The following is an 18925-nucleotide window of genomic DNA, read 5'->3' on the forward strand; positions in this document are numbered from 1 at the left end:
AGGGAGAGTTGTTCATCTTAGTGTCATAGAAAACTCCCAAAGTAAAAGCCAGTGGAATAGCTTCACTGTGCTATTTCCCAAGCCTGATGTCCCTTTAAGGTTTTGCAATGATTTAGGAAATTTAAAAAAAAACACTAAACTTAAAATAAATAAAAGCCCGAACCACCTAAGAAACACAGTTCGCCATTAGTAATTACTGAGTGCTTTCATCTTTATTAATTTATCCAGACTTCTTCAGAGTAAACAAATTGAACTAATGGCACAACCTTAAAAAACTATCCCTAACCGATGAAAATCAAACTCCAAGAATATAAATGCCATGCATAAAGTAATTACCTGTTATACTTAAAATAGTGGTAAAACAAGTATTGACCAGTATAAAAAGAGTAATCTATAGTAGATGTTTGTATTAATTTCCAGCTCATTCAAGTGCAAAACTATATATATATATATATATATATATATATATATATATATATATATATATATATGTATCTATGTATATATATATATATATATATATATATATATATATATATATGTATCTATGTATATATATATATATATATATATATATATATATATTTGTGTATTGATCCACTCAAAGGCTAAATCACATTGAATAATATAAACATACATATCTAAACTTTCAAATAATCAATAAAAACAAATCTAAAATCAAAACTTATAAACTGACCAAAAAAGGAAATATTGCTATAACATCCATAACTAACTCATGTAAATCATTTAAATACAAGCTGCTCTGAATTTCTGCACGCAGCTTAAGGAAGTAACATCATTAAGACCAGGTGTCACTGTGGCATCAAGTCTAATTTGCCAACTTAATGCCCGTATTTCTAAAAATGTATCAATATCCACATATAACAGAGAATTAATAATAATATCATCTATAATGAAAAATGTAAACTTCTTAAAATTTGGACAGATAATGGAATGTCTATAGAGAGCATTAGTAGTATTCTTTCTCTTAATATCCTAAAAATGCTCCCTAATTCTGTCCTTTAATTTCCTAATTCTTTTTCCCCACATAGAAGGCATTGCAGGTTCCACAACTTGCTAAGTACACTGTGTAACAAAAGGAGGGTACTGTCAGCTATCTGGAATTTTGTAAAGAATTGTATGTCATTTTTGAATATCAACATGAATGTCCTTCTATTCCCATGTTGCAGTATTCGACATATGGATTTTCTCCTCTTGCTTCACAAATGTCCAGCCAGTATACAAAAGTTTTCAGTCTCTGTGTGGTGTGTGGGACGTCTGACATGGCTCAAGGAATGTGGGCCATAAAAGTGATGTCTGCATGCACCAGCCCTCAGAACTTCTCAGCCGCCATTCGAACACCACGTGTTCCTGCCTTCACGGCTGTCGGATTTGAGAAATCAGATAAGTGCCCCATTGGGAAGTTTTTCACTCCATTTCTTTCATTTAATGCTTGTTCATGTCATCCAGAAAGGGCAAGTGTAAGTGCGGCCATCAGATACCTCACAAGGACGCCCACAAACAGTGTCTGTTTTGTTTGGGACGGTCGCACGATTCGAAGGCCTGCTTCATTTGTCAGGTGTTTGTGCCCAAAACATTGCACAGCCATCTGCAGTGTGTATAACTTGTATTTACAGAGTCAAAGGTTGAAACAAATAGCTTTAGGGATGGGGAGTTCCTCCAACATACCTACTGAACCGGCAAAAAAGAAAGCCAAGACTATTCAGCCTACCACTACAGCTGCGCCTCTTGCATCTGTCCCTCAGCCTGTGGCCATCGGCCTGGTAGAGGAATTGGGCTCTGCCACCTCGGATATAGCGGGTACCTCCACAGAAGCTGCACAATCCTGCATGGAGGGCACATCCATAGAGGCTTTACTGACGTCTGTTTCCGACACCGGGGTGGGAACCAGTGCTTTCATTAGGTCCGTTGGATCCTTCCAGTTCCTTACAATCTCCAAACTCCAGGCCTGCCTTCCTCCCTCCAGACACCTGTCAGGCCTCTAAAAAAGGAAAAGAAAAGGAAGCATATTTCTACTCCAACTGAAAGCATGCCTGACTGGCAGGCTTTCAGCCAAAAGTCTGTTTAATGCCTTCATGGCCTTACATCATACCTCTGCAGGGACTGATAACATTCCACTTCCAATTCTGAGTCCAAGGCTTCAAACCACAGACCCAACCATGAGGAAAGAGGAAGGTCTTTCTGATTCTTCATCTGAAGAATTACTTTCTTACACTTTCCAGATTTCTTCTCCCTTGGGATATGGTTCCCCAGAGGAAGAATCTGTTGACCTTGACTCCCCAGCTGAGGATTTGACTTTTGGGGAAACCATCTCCAAGATAAAAGAGCATTTTAAGAGGGAATCCCCTGAAATGACTGGGGTCCAAAAAAAGGTATTATGACCTCATTCAGATGGATTCACCCAATTCTGCCTGCCTTCCTGGATGCCTTCTCCTCAACATCCTTAAATCCTGACTCACAGCCACCTGGTCCACACAGACCTGATAGACTTTATAAAGTTCCTGAGACTACCAGGTATCTTCTCAAGTGTCCACCAGCAGACCCTGCCACCATCTCCATTTCCACAGATAAGGCATCTAAACTTTTACCCACCACCATTATCCTGCCTGCTGACAAAGACAGCAAAACCATGGAGCGTCCTTCAGGGCTACTAACTACCAGACACATATGGCTAAGTATGCCTTATCACTCCCGGCAAAAGTCTCCAAGGAGTTGGCTGATGCACCAGATTGTGCTGCCAAACCTTCACTATCTTCCCTTCTGGCTCTCACCTCCCAGGTTACCAGGCACTCAGTAAAGTGCAGTTACGATGCTGCTGAAGCTTCATCAAAGTCAACAGCATCAGCAGCTGCCTTAAGAAGTACTCCTGGCTACACCTCCATCCCCTTCCATATGATTTCAGGGCAAAGCTGATTGATGCCCCCTGGACAACACAGCTTTGTTTAGTGGAAAAGTGGCTGATTTGTTTAAGGCACTTCAGCAAAAGGGGGAAGAAATGCAGGATCTGAAACACCTGCTAGTCTCCCCTATTCCTAAATTAAAAAAAAAACACCCAGCTAAAACACAGTTCATTAGAAAACATTCTTGTCCTTCTGCTCAGTCAAGGGCTAGAAAGCCTACCGGAAAGCAACCCCCTCCAGCTAGAGCTACACCATCCTCTAGCCAGAGGCCACCCTTCCAAGACCGGGCAGATAGCGACTGATTACCTGCCCAACCTTACAACCCCCTCCTCCTCCCTCTCTCCCTCTGTCAGTATGCCTCTCTCACTGCCTCCATGTGTGGACATCCATCACCTCAGACAAATGGGTCCTTTCATTCCTTCAAAATGGGTATTTCATGACCTGGCTTATGGCTCTAAAGCAAAAAGACATCAGACAACCTCAAAAAACAACAGCTATATTTCCTGCAGGCATTGATACAAACACTGCTGGCTCAAGGTTCCATAGAACCAGTGCCCCTCGAAGCAAAAGGAAGAGATTTCTACTCCATGATTTTCCTGGTTCCTAGAAAAGACAGTCCTTGGAGACCAGTTCTGGATCTGTCATATCTCAACTTATTCCTAAAGGTTCCAACTTTCAGGATGTTGACCCTGCCAACCCTCTTTCCTCTTCTTATCCACCAGCGGTTTATGGTCACCTTAGATATAAAGGATGTCTATCTTCACATCCCCATAAAGCCCACTTCCAGGAAATACCTCCGGTTCTTGGTGGGCCCTCCTCACTTTCATTTTTTTGACTTGCTCTTTTGGCTTTCCACTGCACCCAGGGTTTTCACCAAATGTTTGGTTTCAGTGATTGCCTTCTGCAGGACAAAGGGAATCCAGATATTTCCTTATCTGGATGACCTGGTGATACAGACAGGTAACAAGGAGACCCTCCTGCAACATATATGCCTTGTTGTTTCCTTCCTACAGTCTCTGGGATTCCAGATAAATTACGCAAAATCCCACCTGGAACTTGCTCAAAACATTGTCTTCTTGGGGTGTAGAATTCGTACAGATGTCATAAAAGCCTACAGAACACCTACCTCTGGTCCTTCAGTCAACAGAATTGAAATCAAAGCAGTGCAGTACATCAGGCTGCTGGGCTACATGGCAACCACTATCCCCATGTTGCCATTAGCAAGACTTAATATGAGAAAACTGAAGTAGTATCTTCGGTCAGTCTGGACCCAGCACTCCCACCCTTGGAGTATAGGGTTCCCCTCCTACCATGCCTCAAACTAGAAATCCAGTGGTGGTTGACACAAGTGACCCTCAATCCGGGTCTTCCCCTCCAACCACCCCTACCAAACAGATTATGTACACAGATGCTTTATACTAGGGCTGGGGAGCAACTCTGGGCCATCAAAAAGTGCAGGGTCTGTGGCCAGAGCCACACAAACAAGAACACATCAATTTTCATGAGATGAGGGCAATTCTCCTGTCCCTTTGAGCCTTCCGGCCATATCTTCAGCAAGGTCCACTAAAGATTTTCACAGACATTACCACATTTCTGTGGTATCTCAACAAACAGGGAGGGACCAAGTCTGTCTTACTTTGCAGACTAGCTTTCCTAGTATGGGAATTGGCCACCTCACAGGGAGTGACCCTTCAGGCAGTCTACATTCCCTCTCTACAGAACTTCCAGGCAGACTGTCTCAGCAGAACCATCACAAACAAACACGAATGGATGCTTCACAGGGATGTCTTCCTGGATTTGGTCCACCGGTTGGGTACACCTCAAATAGACCTGTTTGCCTTCTGCATCAGCAGGCAACTTCCTGGATTCTGCACCAGGATACCACATCCTCAGGCACTAGCAAAAGATTCCTTCTCAATCTCTTGGAAGGGGAAGTTTCTCTATGTATTCCCCCCTTCCCACTCATCCAGAAGGTCCTGCTGAAAATCCAGCAGGACAGACCAAAATTCTTGTTGGTGACTCCCTACTGGCCAAGACAACATTGTTTCCCCCCCCTACTCTTGTAACTATCCAAGGGCAATCACCACAAGTTACCCGTGGAAGTGGACCTTCTCACACAGCACAAGGGATCCTAAATACACCCACAGTGGCAGTTACTGCACCTCACCCTGTGGCTGATAGGATTCTGATCCCCTTCAGACATGTTTATAATGAGGGCGTGCTCACTGCCACGCAGGAGGCCAGGAAACCAAATACTAGAAAATTTTACCTTTCAAAGTGGAAGAGATTTTCGATATGGTGTCACAGAAGACTGTTGGATCCGCTTGCAAGCGAGTCTTCTCTAGTTGTGTCTTACCTGTGTGATCTACTGCAGACAGGATTGGCCTATTCCTCCATTAAAACCCATTTGTGTGCTATTTCAGCATGCCTTCCTCTGGACCCCCCCCCCTTTAGCATACAGACTACTACCTGCTAAGCTTTTTCTCAAAGGGGTGCTTCACCTGAGGGCCCCCCAGAAAATCATCTCCACCCTTATGGGACCTTAACTGTGTTTTGTAAAAGCTCACACTTCCTCCATTTGAGCCAGCAGATAAAGCTTCCCTAAAATACTGTACATGGAAAACTGTTCTACTCATGGCCTTGACCTCAGCCAGAAGAGTATCAGAGCTGCAAGCCCTCATGGCTATTCCACCTTTCCTAGTTTTCCACTATGACGGGGTTACACGTAGAACTAACCCTTCATTCATGCCTAAGGTGGTGAATGACCTGTCCCTAAATCAAGCCATCCACCTACCTACCTTCTTCCTTAACCCACAGTGGGGCAGTGAGAGTGTACTTCACTCCCTGGATGTTCACAAACAACTTGGGTAACCAAACAAACTATCTCTACATGGATTTCCAAAGCCATCAGCTTATGCTACAAATACCATGGAAAATCCCTGCAGGGCACTGCTAAAGCCCTCTCCACCGGAGCTGTGGCTTCCTCAGGATCCTTGTTCAAGGGTCTGGATACCTCTACCATTCTTGAAGCAGCCACTTGTTCGTCAGTGCACACCTTCACCATACATTACAAGTTAGACCCCATTTCCAGAGCCATGGCAGGTTTTGCCAGGGCTATCCTTCACGGATTCCTGGAAACTGCCTCTAGACCACCACCCCCTCCTTCACAGTGAGCTTTGGCACTCACCCATATGTTGAATACTGCAACATCGGAATAGAAGAACATGGAAAAGTTGTGTAAAATCTTACTATAACCACAGATGTCCTTCTCTTCCATGTTGAAGTATTCCTTCTCGCCCTCCTTCTCCTCCTGTTAGGCTGCATTTCCTTTTCTGGGTGGCACAGGACTGGCATTGCCCTTACTAGGACTGGTTACAACTGGGGCTTACAGTTCTGAGGGTTGGTGCGTGCAGACATCACTTTTATGGCCCATGTTCTTTGAGCCACATCAGACGTCCCACGCGCACCATGCAGTGACTGAAAACGTTTGTATACTGGCCGGACTTTCGCGAAGCAAGAGGAGTAAACCCATATGTTGAATACTGCAACATGGAAGAGAAGGGTATCTATGATTATGGTAAGATTTTACACAACTTTTCTTTCATACTGTATGTCATATTGTACAGGTGTGTGCTGAAGAGATATTTTAGTACTAAGCAGAAAAGTATATGCACTATTGTAACTGTTTAGATGCATATGTATTTTAACAATGGGAACTGAAACGCAAGAAGTTAAGTTCAGGAGAATAGCTGAAAACTTAAATTACTTTATAACCACGTAATAAAAGCGATGTTATCTTTCAGTTTCAGTGCAACAGGAGACATAATGTCTAGAAATAGAAGTTTTTTGTATTGTCTTTAAATGTGGAGGAGTGTAAATTATTTTACGACTTCCACCATTTGCCAAAAGTTCTAAGGTATATGTGTTTTCACAGATAGATGCTAAATGCTACAGCTACTTCAGTGGTTTTCACCTGGGATAATCAGATGACAAGAAGTGATGTCATGCTGCAAGTATCCCATCACCAGTTTTTGAAATATTAATTTAAGAGCTCTCTGAGAGAAGAAGAGCATTCTGCATTTGTCTTTGACCTCATCGACAACATCATCAGCTAGAAGATCCATTCACCACACTTGCCTTGCTGTAATAGTAAGATTCTAGGGTATAGTAATTCTTTTAGATATGATTAGGAATATAGTAAAGATTATTTTAGAATTTTTTCGTTATTTATTTGAGACTGTCCTATAGTGTTGTTTTAAGTATTTCCTATGAATTTGAACTCTGAAGTTACTGTGATTATTTACGGAGTATTTTCTTGTTCTTTTATTATTTATTATTAAATATATTTAAACCTTTCATTGTGGCTGATATTTGTGAGACATATTTTAAGCTCCTAGGGCTATTGCATATCTATTGGTGACACTGTGCAGGCCAATCCTAATAGCCTTGCTCTTGGTCAAACTACCATTTGTATTAACAGTAGGATTACACAGTAAGATTGGACACTCTTTGTTAACTGCCTTAAAATAGCTGATAAGGAGTGGCTGGTGGCAGTCCAAACTACCTTATAGTCTGGGCAAAAGGGGGCATAGCTAGTAAACCTGCGCCAGCCTTTCCCAGGTAAAAGAGTGTGTGTGTGTGTATCAGCTACTTGAGCAGGGACACAAAGCACTGGTTGGACAGAGAGGGTGCTGGACATCTTGGATTGGTCACCCAGCTGAGATCTTAACCCTATAGCTGTGCCAGTGGGGAGTCTTATTGGGGATCTGGAAAAAGAGGGAGAAACCAGCCCCACACTGACTGTGGTCTCTTTGTGCTCTTAAGGGAAATTGCACTTTACTGTGTGTGTACATGTTATCCTCCTGGTGGGTACATCCCCCACTGTTGCCAGTAGTGAGGATTGAGGCTCCTTGATTACTGGGCCAGTGCTGGGGTGTCACACACCATGTGTGTAGTATTACAGTTGCACTTTCACGGGATACCTAATGCTCTTGCATAGTTATTAACTGCAATATACAGGCCCTCATGAAAGCATTTACACATAACTACAGAAGACGCACTTCAGCATCCTACTGTGGGAAAACTGTATTTTGGCTGATCCTGACTCCAAAATAGATTTGATGTACCCTTGGAATACACAATCACATAAGCTGTTCCAATATGTTTTTAATCTCCTCAGTAAAAATCATACTACAAAACCATTTACTGGTATCAACATACTGGATAATGTTAGTACTAAATAGAATAATAAACAGTGGGACAGAACTGTCAAATTCATTAGTAACATGCTGATCACTAATATCTACAATATTATTAATCTCACCCTCTGCACATTTTATATCCACCCTTAAAATGGGAGCAAATCTACCAGTCCTATGCCCCATTACCAACTCCTTAATTCCATCTAGGAGTTGTTTAGGATATACCCATTCAAGAAAAAGACAAATAAGATAGTGCAACTCCTCTAAAAATTAACAGGGACAACCTAACCATTTGTCCCTTTACCACTGATTTCTTTTGATGGTGAGGGTGGCAACTTGCATAATGTAGGTAGGAAATGGCGAATGTATCCTTTCTATGAATTATTGAAGTAAGGCAACCCCAACTCTGTGTTCCTACCCACTGTGATGTCCAAATAATTGATGCTGTCACTATTATACTCGAACATAAATCTTAATGAGTGGCAAAACTACACCTCTTTTTTAAAGGTGGTTACCCATTTATTCAGACTATCTTTCCAAAGGATCAAAATATCATCTATTAAGTGGTAATAACTATATACCACTGACAAAAACTGGGAAGTGAAAACCACCATCTTCTCAGTGTACATTTCATACAAGTAGCAATATCTTTTTTAAACAAGAAATATCTTTACTGAATTATTAGCTGTGACATAGGTAATCATACATTTATATAAATGAAAACAGTATTTACATGGCTTTAGTTGCAAATTTTATACATCACTTATAATCATCTATATAGTTGTCAAACATTACATAAGTCATTAAATTCCTGCCTTCTCTTAAACCTCCTTCCTACTCCAAACATTATTCTGCATGTACTGTTCCCATAACTCACATTTATTTGTTTGTAATTTGCTTCTTCACTTTTCTAAAGATCCCCTATCCAGTTCTTGTATCTCATTTACTATATTCATTACTTCTAGTATGGTTGGTTTAGACTTTGATTTCCATTTTCTCGTAATTGCTTTTTGTTGGCAGCCACTAGAATTGAACTCAGCAAGGCCTTACTATATCTAGGCAATTCCAATTCTGTATCATAGCTCAAAAAATAATTTACTTGATTACACCAATTTCTGACAGAGTAGACTACAGGGAATTTGTAAAGTCTGTCAACACTTTAGAACACTCCCAAAAAATGTGTTCCGACTTAACTTTTCTTGCCCATCATGCCTCCAACATTTGCAGTCTATCTGAGCAAAATTCTTTGGAGCCTGCTTGGGCTATAAAAATACTTATGCAAACACTTGCAAGCAAAGATCCTAAATCCTCTAGACTTTGTTGCATATTTGGGAGCCATACATATATCCTCCCATTGTTTCTTTGTTAATTGCTTATCCATTCTCTCTTCCCAATCCTTTCTAACCTCCTGTGATTGATTCCTGTAGTTATCATGTAATATTTTATATGTCCATCTAATTATCCCATTTTTAATAGCAGCTTCTATTCTGAATTCTGCTAAAAACTCTGTCACTGCTGGTTTTTCACTTAGGATCCCCCATTCCTTTCTCTTTACCTATTCTGTGATATCAATCATTGATAGGGAAGGCAATCTCTAGCCAGAAGTCCAAATGAATTCTTAGCCTCTTTCCATTCTCTTATCTTTCCCTGTCTAATTATTTGCTCGCAATATATTGGTTCCTTTGCCAGTTTTCATCAATGAATTCCATCCCTCTCTTGCCTATTCTGTGTACCCCTAATTGTAGTCACCCATATCAGCAGAATCTCCTTTTTCCCATTCCCATGTTGACTGAGCTCATACTTTTTGCTACTTTATGAATAAAATATTCTATATGGTCATTGTTATTCTTAAGTATCTGCATCCAAAATCCCAGTGTCTCCTTATTTCTTCAGCTTCTCCCCTTTTCATTATCACCCCTTTCCACTTTGAATTATAGGTTTCTGCTTATGCTACATATAGGAGCTTTAAGCGTGTTGCTCTGAAATACCAATTAAAATCAGGATGCATCCTCACTGTCCCAAACCACTCTATTCTATTGGAAGGATCGATTTATCCCACTTGACTCTTGTTCTCTTCCCCTCCCATGTAAACTCCTTCAGCTCTTTATTAATTGCTATCCACAACTTCTCCTCTGGTTGATAAAAATATACATGACCTGTTTATAAAACTAAAGGGACTAAAATCATTTTCACTGCTTGTATGCTGCTATCCATAAACATAAAACAGAGCTTCCAGTTTCTCAGTTTTTGTATTATCTTTTGTTTCATCTCTTTCCATATATCATAAGCTGCTATAACAAAACCCTATTTTATCCATACTGTTAAGTACTTCATTTTATTATGTCCCCATAAGTATAGGTAGTGCTGAACCATGTGTGTGTGGGTGCATGGTTTACAGCTATTGCCTTTGTTTTATGTTCATTAATTTTGTATCTTGGAAAAGACTTGAAAGTGTCTCAGAATATTCCAGAAAACTGAAATTTCCTTTTCTGGTTTTATCGGGTACAAAATAATATCATCTGCAAGTAAACCAGTAATCCAGCACAATGGTGAGCGACCAGCAGAAAAAGCAGCACAAGTCCAGCACGGATAAAACTTCCTTTAGAAGGTTTATTAACAAACTCACACATAAAACCATAAAAAACATATAATTAAATAAAGTGAGATACTAGTTATTTCGTCCTGGTACCTTCCAAAACTTCCTCAGATGAAAATAAACAGACTACACCCAACTTAGCTTTTGAATAACATCTATTAAAGCCACAATGTTTCCTCTTCTCCAGATTTAAAGAGGCAGTGTTCAAAAACATTACATATTATAGTTTAAGCTCCTAAAAGCTAACAAACATAAACTTAACTTTTAATTACTTAAGTAAATATGCAAGAATAAATCATTTATAAGTTGTTGTCTGTTTTTCGGCTTTTTCCCGGTAAGGGGTCGCCACAGCGGAACTCCGTTCCGCTAATGATTGGCAATAGATTTTTATGAAACGTCGAGGTGCCAGCTCGACGCCCAACCTTCAACGAAGGCACGCCCATGTACGCAGGCATGTCTTTCGAATGCTACCCAACCGCGGGGAAGACATGCAGACTCCACAAGAAGGCACTCCCAAGTCACGCCGAGAATCGAATGGGAGAACCTCTTGCTGTGAGGTAACAACGCTACCGCCGTACCACCGCGGCATATAATAATTTATAAGTAAAATGTTTAAAAATTAAAACGACACCCATGTAAAATGTATTTCTGCTAATAAACCATAGATGAAAATTCGAAACAAGCATCTACCAGGGCAAGGGATTGTCTTGTTGTACCCCCAAACCGTAACATAGGGCCCATCATTTAGATATTTACAGTATCTACAAGCCACGCATTTGTACATACGTGAGCATGTATATTCTTCCGTTTGCCTTTCCAACAAATTTTTTTTTTTTTTTTTTTTGTATGGTGAAAGCGCGTAGTATTCTGGAGCTTGGTGTAAGCTTTGCAATAAACAGCACTTGGTGCAGTCCGTATTGTTTTTATTTAATTATTTTTTTACAAGTGTTTTACCCTTTTGGGTTTGTGTTTATTTTTATAGTCTATATACGGCTGTCACTGAGGAGCGGTTTTTAGCAATTGGTTTGCAAACGTTTTCTTAAAATATTTTTTGAATTGAGTATTGTTTCTCCATGGAATCTGTCATTGGTGAACTTACTGCTTCTGTCAAGAAGCTTACAGCTCTGTTAACACAGAATCAGAAAGAGGATGGAAGGTCAACCCAGGCAACGCTCACTGAATCGCGGCCAAATTGTTCACTCTTCATTCCTTGCCAGCCCTCTAAGTGGTTGAAGGTGGTGTTGGTGCAGTCAACGATGGAGGTCAAACCAGGGACGCAACAAAATTGGAGGGATATCCAACAATGGCTTCGAATACCGGATGTCAACTTCTCAGTCTCGAATGAGGAGGGGAAGGGATTCCCCGACGCCATCCTTAAAGAAACAACTTGAGTGATTCAAAACCATTTGTCGGAAATTTGGGGGTTTACAATGCATTTCTTTCTAAATCTATGATGTTAAAACAGGTACCGAAGGGCCTTAGGATTAACAAGTTACTGAACAGGATTGAAAAAGGGTCTACGGCCTATAAACAACTAGTGGACTTATTTAACAAGAATGGCCTGGAGATGTTAGACATCATCATTAAAAGTAACCAGAGTAAGTTAGACCTGCTAGAAAAAGAAATAGTAACTTTGAATGAAAGTATCATCGATGACTTGTTTTTTCAGTATACTAAACATTACAACACAGTGCTTAGTAATATTGATAAGTTTGTTGATAAAAATGTTAAAACTAAAACAAAGAAGTCTTCTAGAGACATGTCAGATTATAAAAACAACACGGCATACACTTTTGGGATGAATAATAGTAAATACACCAACAAATATGATTTACGAAATAATCAACCATTTGACAGCACAGAAAACTTTGACTCTGGTAACACTGATTTTGACTCTGGTGACTTTCAGGATGAACAGTTGTGATTTTAGGGTCTCCAGGGCCAAGGAGATTGGTACGTTTGAGAAACAAAAGGGGAGGGATCCAAATAAATCAGCAATGTGTTGTTTATCACAATCTACAACAAAGGAACAACAATTACAACATGAAAGGGTGATGTTACAATGACAGGATGTAGAGATAGGCTTAGGAATTAATGTCAATTTTGGAAGTAGTGACGCTAGTTGTACTAACAGTACTTTTAGTGATATGCTTTTAAGTGCACTGCAGTCTAACAATGACGTTGCTTCATTGAATTGTGATATTAGTACTAAAGCTGGGTTCACTATTTACAACTTCGGTGCCCTTGAAATAAAAGAAATGCATCATGACTTACTATGTAAAGGTTTTACTTTTGTTCCTGTTTTTTGTCACAATATGGTTGACTTATTTACAACTTTGAAATTGTACATGAGGCAATTAAATTTGTCCTTGTATTTTAGGGGGCAAAATGACCAAAGAAAGGTGACTTCCTCTGACTTAACTAGGAGAAGTACTTTTGTTCCACCTGCTCATAAGGATGTGGCAATTTTTGAAAAGTTATCTTTAAATTATGTGACAGGCTACATGGAAAACAAACAAAGTGGTTGATGTAGAAAATCTCATTGTGGTTGAAAGAACTGCATTAAAAGAATTGACCACCAATAGGGACGTTAGAATTATGAAGCCTGACAAGGGGGGTAGTGTGGTCATTATGTCTCAGATTGATTATGTAGCTAGGATGCACAATATTTTGGATGACCACACCACCTATCAGAGGGCTTCTAGAAGTGAAATGAACACAGCTTATCACAAAATTGATTTATTTTTGATGAACACACTGTTTGAGGGGGGAATTCAGGAGAATGAGTATAGATTTGTGACTGTTGGAACACCCGGTCACACCCGCTGTGTTTGGTATTCCTAAGATTCACAAGAACCTAAATGATTCTCCATTTAGACCAATAGTTGCTGCAGGGGGCTCTAAGACTGAGTCCCTTGCGGCATACATTGACAAGAATACACAGGGGGTGCTGACTGGGTTTTGCCACATATTGAAAGCTTCTTGGCATTGTTTACAACACCTAAAGAGTGTGGATAAAGAAGATATGAATTGGACATTTCTTACAATAGATGATGTAAATCTTTTTTCAGCAATTCCCCATCAAGAAGAGGTGAAAAGCAAACATTTAAATGGTGTAAGGTTAAATATTGTAGTAGCATTTATGGAACTGATTCTTAAGAATAACTATATGACCTTTGAGTGTGAAATTTACCATCAAATTTCAGGGCTAGCAATGGGGGCTAAATGTGCCCCCATTTTTGCCAGTCTGGTGCTTCTCCATTGGGAGGAGACTTTTCTCTTCCAGTCATCCTTTTTTGAATGGATTGTACTTTACAATCAGTTCTTGGATGATATATTGGTTTTATGGAGGGAGGATGAAGCAGAGGCAAGGAATTTATTTGACTACCTCAATTCTACGACTTCATTTTTTTCTTTCACTTTCAAGTGGAATAGTCAAATGATAGACTTTTTGGATATAAAGCTTACTAAAACACCTGAGGGGTTGGAAAGCAATATTTATAGGAAAGAGACCTATAGCAATTCATTATTGCATTTTTCAAGTTGCCACCACTTACACCAACGCAACAGCGTGGTAAAAGGACAAGATGGTTCGACTGTCCCGATTAGTTAGTAATAACAAGACCTACCAGGAAGAGATGTACAATTTGTTAGGGATGTTTCAAGATAGAGGATATCCGTTGAAACTTTTGATAGTGGTTAGAAATGAGGTTATGGGAAAAAGGATACATCATTTACACCCATTTTGAAAGAGATGAGTGGGACTTTTAGTAAAACTAAAAGAACTGAGTCTTTCGACTCCAGAGTTCTTGTTTTGAAATATAACCACCAGACACCTCTGATTATTGAGATCATTAGGAAAGCATGGGATTTAGCATTTGACACAGAAGTCAAAAATGAGTTAGGTCAGATGCCACGTGTTACATTTTCCAAAGGTATGAACACTAAAAATTTGTTGGAAAGGCAAAAGGAAGAATAGACATGCTCATGTATGTATAAATGCGGGGCTTGTAGATACTGTAAATATATAAATGATGGACCCTATGTTACGGTTTGGGGGTACAACAAGACAATCCCTTGCCCGGGTAGATGTTGTTGCAATTCTGGAATGGTTGTCTATTTGGCAACATGCACAACATGTTCAGGTTTTTACGTAGGAAAAACTACCTGGAGATTGACGGAAAGGATAGCAGAACATCTTAGGGCCATTAAAAACAAAGATATTCACAATGCCTTATATTCACACACTATTGGATGTGTCAATTTTAAAAGGTTTATATTTTTTGTTGTTTATCAGGCATTGACAAGTGAAAGAGGGGGTGATGACAATATTAGGATCGAGTCCTTGGAATATAAATGGCAAGTCATGCTTAATGCTACATCATTCCCTGGCCTCAGCGACCACATTTCAATCATGCCGTTATTGAAACAGGGGGCAGTGGTTATTTGATGTTGTGTAGATACTATATGAATTGTTAGGGTGGTCATTTTGCTTCTTGTACTGCATATATTTTGTGATTTTTATTACTAGAGAATTTTAACAATAAATTAAATTTCATAAGTTGTATGTAAAGGCTTGATTACAGGACATGTATTAATTAATTTATTATTTTTTTATTTTATATTTAAAAATCTAAAATTTACAAAGTGGTGCATTTAATTGGATTAGGATTATGATAGGTTAATTTGAATGCTTAGTTGGTATATATGTTGTGATGTGACGCTCCTTATTACTCTGAAGAAGCCATTGTTTTGCATGGTGAAAACGCTTAGTATTGTGGAGCTTGGTGTAAGCTTTGCAATAAACAGCACTTGGTGCAGTCTGTATTGTTTTTATTTAATTATTTTTTTACGAGTGTTCGGGGTAAACTAAGATATGCTTTGCCAGGACACTTGTATGTTTTTTTTCTTTTTCATGTCATATATATGTTCATATATTCAAGACCTTAAATCCTGTTCAGTTTTACCTATATAAAATGAGATACACCCCTGACATAAAGCACAATACACCACCCCAGTTGTTCTGCAATTACAGTGACTGTTATCGTTTGTCATGTCTTCATTCTTTTCTGTATTCAAAATTGTGAGTTCATCTTTACCTCTGTATTGTGACGCAAACTCTTATATAACCTATTTGTTTATACTTGTTATAATACTAACTGTATTTTTGATCTATGGATCATGACTCAAAAGTAATATCAGTTCACGGTTACCTTATTGAAATCGTTTTTTTCTTTCACAGGTACCTGAAGGAAATTTTTTTGCATTATGTATTTTCTGCAAAGAATTTTATTGTTGCACATTACGTTTAATCTTGCGTACTACTTTTTTATTGCATGCTTTTAGCAAATTTTTTAACCATGTCTTTTCTTGTTTATTGTGTGTAGTCTTTCATCATATGCGTCCGTCCTCTGTATTCTTGTCTATTACTGTTGTTTATTTGAAGCTTTTCTCCCCTGACCTCTGTTGAAAGGGGGTGACTTTTTTGCCTAGTCAAACTTTCCTAGTAAACAAATTCAAATAAATAATGTATATATAGACTCAATTCCACAAACCACTCAGTAGTTGTGTACTTGCGTGTTTCTTCATCAGGAGATACTGGTTTGTTCATCTCTGAAGTTCTGTAGTGGCTCATAGCTTTACCCTTTGTACTCTTCTGCAGGAACCAAACTCAGGCAGTCATCAAAGACCACTGCCAAACTAATATTTTGGATATTTAGCTCAGTGATGCATTTTTACACTTCTCTTATACCACTATACATGGATAATGTGGTTGAGTCACATAGGAAGGCTCTGAATCCCCTAACCTCTCAAAAGAGGTGTATGTCTGTTTCTTTTTGTAGAGGTGATCCATGAATATGATTTGCACTATGTTGAATTGCTTCTGTTGTTGTGAGGTCAGCTTAGGGTGTGTAGTGTATGTAGTAACACTGATTTATATCTGTAGACAAAGGGTCTCCACTTTGCTATCTTGATTGTTTTGGAATTCAGTCCTAAGTGGTTGGCTTTTTGGCTGTAGAATGGTATGCATCTAGAATCTTGGATTTCCTAAGCCAAATCAGTAATACAATTATATATGCTTTTTTAAAATATTTTTGATTACTGTACATGAACAGAACATGGTATATTAGTTTACAATTTATATATGTTTTAATTTACTGTGCAATTTTCTTTCAGTTGATGATTTTGTGGTTTAGTTTAAATCTGTCAGGTGCATCCTGCTTGGTACTCTAAGCCTTATTAAAAGGAGAATTTTGCCCTTATTAAAAGGAGAATTTTTCCCTACTGTTAATTTTCTTTGTCAGCATAATACAGTAACCTAAATCATCATCAAAGCTTTTCATAGCTTATTTCATTCTTTAAGGTTTTTGGAGACTACAAGCACATTAGCCAGCCAGCCTTCATTGCCTGCTCAGCAGCCCTCTTTTTCATCTCCAAGGCATGCTGCTGAATTTCCTAAAGGCCAGAAGACAGTGCCAACACCCCAAACTCCCAGACTTGGTTCTGGCTTCTCTGAAGGAGAAGACATTTTGTTTTTTGACGCATCTCCATCTCCTGCATCAAAACCAAGTAGTTCTGCTGGAGTTAATCGGGTATGTACTTAAATTATTTAATCTGTATCTTCTGTTTATTTCTTTATACACTGAATTGATTTCTCGTTATTTTGTGCTGTTGTTTATAGAGATTCATTGCTGTTGTTTTTTTTTTTCCTCCGTCATTGCATGAATACCAATGTATTTTGAATCACCATTTTCTTCAGGGATTCTGTTACATGTTCTACTGAAGTGACTGAAATTTAGCTTTGTATATGTTTATGCATAAACGTTGCCAAATGTGTGAGTTGTGACCTGCATTACACACCCAGCAGCATGTCTTCTGAAGCTGCTTACTTATTGGAATATCTTCAAGTTAGTGGTCTTTCAGTCATCTGAGCTGTGTTTTCTGATCTCATTCTGCAACATCTATTTCTCTGTTTCTTAATTTCAGAATTCCAATGCAGATTTATTATTGAGCTTAAAAATACCAAGCACTGTCCTTTAAGAATAAAACAAGTAACAGGTTAATACAGATACAAAGTAAGAAATCTGTGTGTGTGTGTGTGTGTGTGTGTGTGTGTGTGTGTGTGTGTGTGTGTGTGTGTGTGTGTGTGTGTGTGTATGTATATGTTTTAAAAAGTAGTATGCTTAAACAGACATAATATAAAAAAGCAAATGTAAATAAAATACACTTCAGTGCTTATCATCCAATTAAACATTACAAATGCTTGACTTAAGGGAACTCTTGAAGGCAGGCTAATTCTGGAACCTCTGAAACCACTGTGGCATTTTCTGCATTTGTGGGGCCTGACATTTAAGTAACCTAAAACTAGAAAATCCTGTGCAAAGTAGTCCATCCTCTGTTTGAGGGAAGACTATGCCACAAGCGTTAGGACCACGTGGCACTTAGAGTTTTCAGACTGCTAACGCCCTCCAATTTACCCCATTTTGCTCCTCAGCTGTCCATTTTTTTCTTTGCTGCCTTCCAGTTTAATCTCCAAGGAGTTTTTCAGGCATATTTCTTACTTTGTTGACTAAAGATTACCTTTTTAAGTGCAGCCCAAATTTTTAAGAAGCTTGCATTAGTTGTCCGTATGAGATTTTCAAACAGACCAGGTCTTTATTTCATGTTTTAATCCAGATTAGTCTGTTGGCCTTCATTGTCTCATTGTTGTGGGCTGTCTCCCTATTTTCCTTACAGATAAACTCACTCACACTTAGAATTACAGTATTAGCTGTTGAACTTCCCTGAGCTTGTTATCACTATAACTACTTCAAAAATAAATAAGAAACAAGCTGAATGACATTTAGGAACAGAATAATATACAGTTAATGTGCATTTACTGGCAAATGTTTGTATGGAAATAATGTTCTCACTTGCACAGCCTTCTGTCCTTGTGCAAGACTAACAAAAAACTATGATCTGCAAGTCAATGTTTTCTTTATTTCCTAGGAGCTTACAAAAATGTGTGACAGGTGTATTTCTTCCATTTAATTGGAAAAAAATAATCCCTTTAAGAGCTGCAGGGCATTTAATTAAACTTTTGACCAAGTAATCAAGACGATGTCTTCTGCATTTTGACCACCATGATCCTGAACTGAATTAAGCAGTTATTGGAGAATAAATAAGAGTATTTTCTTCAGAATAACGGGTGTGTACATCATAATAAA

General features: G+C 38.9%; 1 protein-coding gene across 1 annotated transcript in view; it reads left to right on the forward strand.

Annotated features, from left to right (window-relative positions):
- The window catches only part of MCM10 (minichromosome maintenance 10 replication initiation factor), a 948221-nt gene that overhangs the window by 695914 nt on the left and 233382 nt on the right, over window positions 1–18925 (forward strand). Inside the window, exon 15 of the mRNA XM_044087964.1 lies at window positions 17083–17311. Coding sequence (XP_043943899.1) covers window positions 17083–17311 — 229 coding nt within the window. The remainder of the gene's footprint in view (window positions 1–17082; window positions 17312–18925) is intronic.

The sequence above is a fragment of the Protopterus annectens genome, chromosome 11.part0, assembly GCF_019279795.1.
Source record: "Protopterus annectens isolate FY-2018-M chromosome 11.part0, PAN1.0, whole genome shotgun sequence".
Taxonomy (NCBI): domain Eukaryota; kingdom Metazoa; phylum Chordata; order Ceratodontiformes; family Protopteridae; genus Protopterus; species Protopterus annectens.